The sequence below is a fragment of the Nicotiana tomentosiformis genome, chromosome 1 (assembly GCF_000390325.3).
Source record: "Nicotiana tomentosiformis chromosome 1, ASM39032v3, whole genome shotgun sequence".
NCBI classification, from domain to species: Eukaryota; Viridiplantae; Streptophyta; class Magnoliopsida; order Solanales; family Solanaceae; genus Nicotiana; species Nicotiana tomentosiformis.
In genome coordinates, this window is record NC_090812.1 from 69,032,635 (window position 1) to 69,040,213 (window position 7,579).

Consider the following 7,579-nt stretch of genomic DNA (forward strand, 5'->3'; position numbering starts at 1 on the left):
TCAACTGGGAATGGTTCCTTTGTGCGACACTACTTTTGCACAGGCTGGTTTCTGTAGGTTTGCTGAGCTTAGGGGTAAACCATTTGTTACAATCACAAAACTTGAAATGCAAATTGGATCTTTGAAAGGTATAATAAATGAACGATAAACTTCAAGATTAGTTGGAAAATCATCCAGGAAAGGGAAGAACGAGAGAATTTTCGGCACTTTCCTGATATATTAAGTACTACTATTTAAGTCGGGGTGTACATGGATTGGGTTGGTTCGGTATTTATCAAAACCAAACCAAGCCAAATCAACTATATCGGTTTGGATTGGTTCGATTTTGTCGGATTTTTCGGGTTTTTTTTTACATGAATATATATTATTCAATCTTACTTTGTTAAATTTTTTATAAGTAAATATATGTTTAGTAAAAATTGACAAACATATGATCTATTTAGGGATGGCAAGCGGTGCAGGGCGGGTTTTCTATTAACCTGTAAAAATTTAACCCGCCCCGTCCCGCATAGCAGTTGAATCCGCGTTTACCCGTCTCGCATCCACACCCGCGTCCACCCGCCCCGCTCCGCATAAATGTTTTTTTTTTTTTTTCATTTTGTTAGTTTTAAATTTTTTTTTTTTAATCTTTTGGCTAGAATTTTTTCTACACTTTTACTATATTTACTCGTGCTTTTTATTAATTCTAACGATTACGGAGTACTTTAGTTGTGGAAAGAAGAAGATAAGATACTTACGAGAATTAAATCATGCACATATGCAATAAAAGTAACTTAAAAAAGTTTTTGATATCATAATACCTCTTTGTTTTTTAATTTTTTATATTTGATAAAAATATATATGTTAATTTTAGGAAAAAGATCCAGTCAAGTAATATCGCCTCAAGTAATATTCAATGAACATTTAGATTTATGCCATGTGGATCATAAAATAATTAATGGCAAGATTCATTTTATTCCTATATTTATCGATCAACAACAACCCAGTAAAATTCCACTAATGGGGTCTGGGGAGGGTAGTGTGTACGCAGACCTTACCCCTACCCCGAAGGAGTAGAGAGGCTGTTTCCGAAAGACCCTCGGCTCAAAAAAAAAAAGGACAAAAGGGCAAAAAAGAGAATATTAGTATCACAACAACAATCATAGGATAAATAGAAACACCATGAAATCCAGAAGAAGGATGCAAAGCAAAGGGAGACAATATTAGTAAATATTAGTATAACCACAACAATCATAAGAACAATAGGTACACCATGAAATCTAGAAGAAAGATGCAAAGAAAAAGCAATAGCTAGTAAATAGGACATGCACTGAAAAGTGAAATAGTAAGCCACAATATTACCAGTAGCTATCTCAGACAAAAACCCTACATGACTAGTCCCACAATGGTACGAAGTAAGGCACGACTCAACTACCTCCTAACCTACAACCCTAATACTCGACCTCCACATCTTCCTATCTAGTGTCATGTCTTAGGAAATCTGGAGTCTCGCCATATCCTGCCTGATCACCTCTCCCCAATACTTCTTAGGCCGCCCTCTACCTCTTCTCGTGCCCTCCACAACCAGCTGCTCACACCTCCGTACCAGAGCATCTAGGCTTCTCCTCTGAACATGTCCGAATCATCGATCAGAAGAACTGATATTGGCAAAAATTACTAACAACAGTCATTAAGATTAATCATGTTTCTTACTTCTAAAATGCAAAATAAAGCAAAATATGGGCAGCAGATGAATTTTCCGAAGAATCATTGTTAAGAAATTTGATAATATTTGGCACCAAGCACATAGAAAAGATGGATACTTGTATTTGTAATTTTGAGTTATTATTTGTAAAATTGCTTTCGAAAAATGGAAGAATTATATGCACTGCATTTTACTTTATTTTGCTTCAATATATTATGTGGAATCAATTTCATTGTCAGAGAGTCAGAAATTTGAGTTTCCTTCTTTGATGAAGTTTTTAAATCCGCACCCGCACCACACCCACATAGATTTAAATTTTTTATTCTGATCCGCCCCGCACCCGCATATGTTTAAACCCGCACCGCCCCGCATGCGTCTAAACCTGCCTCGCCCTGCACCCGTACCGCTCCATTGCCATCCCTAGATCTATTAACATACTTATGGGAGAATTTTCTTAATTACAATAATTTTTTGTTGATGTACATTTTTAAGGTTAACTGAATTTAATAATTAAACATAAAAATTAATATGATGCCTATATAATGATGTGTTCTATTTAATTTTAAATTATCGAAATACCACTTCAAATTTGGATATAATAATTTAATAGACCTTGACATATGGATATGGAAGAACAAAGAGATTGACGCATTTCAAACACTTGATAAGAAAGTAATCATACAAAATCATTATTTAAAGTTAATAAAAATAGAGCACTTCATATTTAACTAAATATTACATCCTATAAGAGAATCACAAATATTTTAAAATATTTTTTAAAGAAAATTCCACGAGAAATCTTAAAAGTATATATAAAATTTATATATTTATATGTCGGTTTGGTTCGAGTTTTTTTACTCAATACCAAACCAAATCAAACCAAACTTAATCGGGTTTTTTAATCGATTTGGTTTGACTTTTCGATTTGGTACGATTTTTCGATTATGTTTGTACACCGTACTATTAAGTATGAAACGTTTATTTTTTTTCCTTTTTCGTTGAGTGGAACAAAGCACCTTCAATTTGCCGAACAAGTACTTATTTTAAGGGCCATTGAAGTTATTAATTGTACTAGATGGACAACATGTAATGTTTCAATCTCCACCTTGCCCAAAACTAAAGCCGAGATGATTTGCTCCAAATCAGTCTTGCGCATGCTAATATTTTACGTTTCGCAATGGCATTTTTCAAACAGCGTGCAATATATGTAGGACTGTTGGACCCAGTTAAAAGTTGAAATCGCACAATTGGTGTTCGAAAACTTTGATTTGAACACACTGCACAGCGGCCCAACATATATTTGTAAAATGCTTGCATATCTCGCTTCCATGGATTTGTTAATCATATTGGTTGAATTTTAAATTTTGTCTCAACACGTCGTCAAAGTTCACATATCTGACTTGAGATCACCGGCTTCTGTAGTGGCTGGTGAAAAAAAGTGTACAGCTTATTGAGAATTGGACTTTGTAAAAGGCAAGAATGTCGTGACAAGGACCTTTTTCAATAGGAATCCATGCTACAAAAGAAAGTGAGACAACCAATTTGTGTGTGGCGCTAGAAAATATGAGTTTTGCATTTGAAAAGTAGATAGGATAGGAAGAAAGGAAGCACGGCTCAACCAATGTGTTCCTGGGATTAGGTCATGAAAGTCTTTATAGGTTATTGATCATTCTTTGGTCTTAAAAAGCCAATGTGAAAGACCCACTTGAAAAAGCTATATCTTGTAGCTGAGCTAACCGCAAATCCTTTCAAGAATGGATATAAAATATATTTTTTACCTTATTCCATTGTATACCCTACTTTTACATTATAAATATTGTGATCTGTAATCTTCTTTTTAGTTTTTAAATATTAAAATTAACATCCGAAAAATTGGACACAAAAATTAATTAATATTTTGACTTAGTGCACCCCATTATATCATCCTCTTAAGATTCGTGGAGGAATATTATTTACGACGAATGGCCAAATATACCTCTGTACTTTCGAAAATGGTCTAAAAATATCCCTCGTTATACTATTGGGCTATATATACCCTTCCCGTCATACTTTGGAACAAATATACCCTTATTTTGGATGGAGTGACACGTGTCAGCACCAGATGAAAACGACCCATTTCTTTTTTTTTTACCCAATCCATTTAAAAAAATCCACCACCCGACCCGTTTTAAAATTTAATTTTTTTAAAGCATATATTTTGTAAAAACTGATTTTTTTTTGTAAAAAATAAAAAAAAAAAAGAAATTTGCAAAATATATATTTTTAAGTCTTTTCAGTTTTTTTAACGTATGTTTTTTTGTAAAAACTGAAAAAACAAAATTTAAAAAAATGCTTTAAAAACTGAAAAATATATATTCTGTAAAAACTAGAAAAAGAAAGAAATTTGCAAAATATATATTTTTAAGTCTTTTCAGTTTTTTTAAAGTATTTGTTTTGTAAAAACTGGAAAAAAAAATATTTTTTTAAAAAACTGAAAAAAAAACTCTCCTAAAGCAGTGGACTACATATGCATTAGTTTTAAAAAAATAAAAATATTTTGCAAAATCTTTTTTTTTTCCAGTTTTTACAAAAAAATACTTATTTTTTTTTCCAGTTTTTACAAAAAACATACTTTAAAAAAACTGAAAAGACATAAAAATATATATTTTGCAATTTTTTTTTTCTTCAATTTTTACAAAAAAAAACTCAGTTTTTACAAAATATATGCTTTAAAAAACTGAATTTTAAAACGGGTCGGGTGGTGAGTTTTTTAAAACGGATCGGATAAAAAAAAGAAATGGGTCATTTTCATCTGGTGTTGACACGTGGCACTCCATCCAAATAAGAGTATATTTGTTCCAAAGTATGATGGGAAGGGTATATATAGCCCAATAATATATCGAAGGATATTTTTAGACCATTTTCAAAAGTACAGAGATATATTTGGCCCTTACCGTATTATTTAATGTCCCATTGTTTGACATGCCCGCATTCAAATCCTAGCATGGTTTATCGTTTTCAAACCAAGAATTCAAACTTATGAAAAAAGGTTTTCTCCGCCTTGGCATAAGTCAATGTACTACGATAACCAAAGTCAAAGAGACATACCTTTCTTGCACTTCTACGTAACCAACCCCTTGCTACTTTGTCACCTTTATATAGTGACGAACTATTTCTTTCTGAAATGCAAACAACCAGAACAATTAGAATTACTTCTGTTCTATTTTACTATAGCAATTTTGGATTTGCATGTCACCGCTGTCTTGCAAGTGCTCGTCTTAAACCCCAAAACCGCACAAGAAATTAATAGATAACACGTAAAATGAAGTGTTTCAACTCTTTTTTAGCTGCTCTAAAAGCCTTGGCAATGATCCTCGTTTTTGTGTGGCTTTCAAATTCCATGCAGGTGGAAGGGTCAAGAAACCTTAAGGAATTACAATATTCTTTCTCTTCATCAATGGTAGAGCATTTAGTGATAGAGAGAGCATATTCTGGGCCAAGTCATCGTGGACGAGGTCATTAGCTTCAAGTTTCTTCCTCTTTTATTCCAAATATCCAAAACTTTTGGATAGGAGAACATCTCATGGAGTTGCCTGAAATCACAAGAGATAGAGGCGCGCGTCAGTGGCGGACCCAGAATTTTTATCAAGCGGGTTCAAAATACGAAGAAGCAAATATATAAAGAGGTCAACAAAAAAATATATTAATAAAATATATTATTACAACTGTCCTCTACGAGTTTTCATTTCCTGAAACATATTCATAATAGTCTCATCAGAAATGATGTTAAATATTTTTCTTTCTACATAAGGTACCAAACAACCGCTCATGAATTCGTCATTCATTCGGTTTCGCAATTCACTCTTGATCAACTTCATCGCCGAAAAAGTTCTTTCAACGGTAGCAGTGGCAACAGGTAGAAGCAAAGCAAATTTCACAAGGCGAAACACAAATGGATAATTCAAATGCTTCTTTGTCTTAACTAGTGTTTCAGAAAGATCAACAAGTCCTTGTAGATTTGAGAACCTTTCATCAACATCACGAACATCAACAATATAAGTTTCAAGCTGATTCTTGAGTGTAACCGTTATATTCTCATCAAAATCATCAGGATATAATTTAGCCATCCTCAATATCTTATTTATGTCAAAACTGGAAAATGAGTCAACTGGATTTAAGCAAGCTACTCCAACAAGCAAATTCGTTGTCACCTCATTAAAACGAGCATTGAGTTCTTGAACTTGCCAATCAATAATCTTAAAAAATATATCAACACGATAGTGATGTAAAATGGTATAATCAGCAACTTTACGTCGAGATCTTCCAGAGTTAACATAGAGGTCATCAAAGTTTGGTATCAAAATATTATACTTGACACAAAATGCAGATACCTTATCAATAAGTGAATCCCATTCTTCTTCTCTTAGCTTTTACAACCGTCTCTTTGCCACTTCAACAAGTAGAATAGCATTTGCAAGATCTTGCTCCTTTTTTTGTAAGGATGTATTAAGCTCATTTGTGATCCCCAAAATATCTCTCATTAGGTGCAACATGAAAGCAACCTCAAATGTTTGACAAGTGCTAAGATATCCCTTTGCCTTAGCTCTTTCTTCTAAAGTCCGGGCATCAACAACGATAGTATCAAGAACATTAATAATTGAGCCAAACATAGAAATAAAGTTCTTAAAAGATTTGTAGTGCGAACCCCAACGAGTATCTACAGCTCTAACAAGACCAAGTTCTTGATTCAAACCCCTACCAGTTTCAAGTTTACCCATGTCTAATGCCTCTTGAACTTTTTCTGCTTGAGATTCTCGAAGATCATTCATACGTTTAAAAGAACCTTCCACTATATTCAATACATTAGAAACCAACAATACAAGTTCTCCCACTTCAAGAAACTTTTTGGATACCGCAACAAGAGTCAATTGAAGTTGGTGTGCAAAATAATGAATGGAATAAGCAGATTTACTTTCTTGTTGAATCAAAGTTTTGAGGCCACGTAAATCCCCTTGCATGTTGCTTGCTCCATCATAGCACTGTCCACGCACATAAGATAAACTCAAAGAATGTTGAGCAAGGTAATCAACAATTGCTTTCTTTAAACACAAAGCAGTAGTATTACGAACATGAACGATCCCAATAAAATGCTCCACCACAGATCCACATCTATTAACATATCGCATGACAATAGCTAATTGCTCTTTGCGTGATACATCACATGATTCATCAACTAGCAATGCAAAAAAATCTCCATTTAGATCGTCCATAATTGCTTTAACTGTTTCAATTTTACATGCAATGATAATGTCTTTCTGAATTTTATGAGAAGTCAACTGATCATTCTTTGGAGCCTTTTTCTACACAAGATCACAAATTTTATCGCACCTCTCTGCATACCATGAAAGAATTTCAAGAAAGTTATCCTTGTTTAATGATGATTCATCTTCACGATGTCCACGGAATGCCAATCCTTGATTCAATAGGAGTCTCACCACCTCAATTGAAGCCTTCAAGCGAATTTTGTATTCGAGCTGCATCTTCAATCACACTATACTCCAACCAATTATGATATCCTTTAAACCATTTAGGATTGAAACGACACTTTAAGCCCGAAAAATTTCTTTGAGGAAACTTATGATATTGGGGTTGGCAAGGACCTCTTCGGAGGTATTCTCTTCTAATCTCATCACGCTCATTTAGATGAAAGTCTCTAATGGGTAATCTCTCCTTTGGATCAGTCTTTAAAGAATCGAGATCTATTCCTTGTCTTTATTTTTTAGAGGATTGAGGTTGTTCTACTAATTGGTTCAAATTTTCTTCCACGGGAGTAACAATTAGAGAGGATGAACTTGATTGTGGCAACTTGGAAGATACCGGAGGATAAAATCTCTTCATTGTAACATAAACTGGATT

At 33.7% G+C, this 7,579-nt stretch overlaps 1 protein-coding gene across 1 annotated transcript; it reads right to left on the reverse strand.

Annotated features, from left to right (window-relative positions):
* Positions 1–5,382: 5,382 nt before the first annotated feature.
* On the reverse strand, positions 5,383–6,933 carry LOC104106519 (uncharacterized). The gene is made up of 2 exons (XM_070196248.1): positions 6,101–6,933; positions 5,383–5,983 (listed from the first exon to the last, which is right to left on the reverse strand). Exons 1-2 carry the CDS (start codon positions 6,931–6,933, stop codon positions 5,383–5,385), a joined length of 1,434 nt encoding a protein of 477 aa, XP_070052349.1.
* Between the last annotated feature and the right edge of the window lie 646 nt (positions 6,934–7,579).

What these genes read in the sequence shown, in the direction of transcription:
- LOC104106519 (XM_070196248.1), bottom strand. Translation starts at nt 6,933, where the DNA reads ATGGACGATCTAAATGGAGATTTTTTTGCATTGCTAGTTGATGAATCA. An exon ending in GTTGAAGTGGCAAAGAGACG is followed by an intron (nt 5,984 to 6,100) that starts GTTGTAAAAGCT and finishes TAACTCTGGAAG; the next exon opens with ATCTCGACGTAAAGTTGCTG.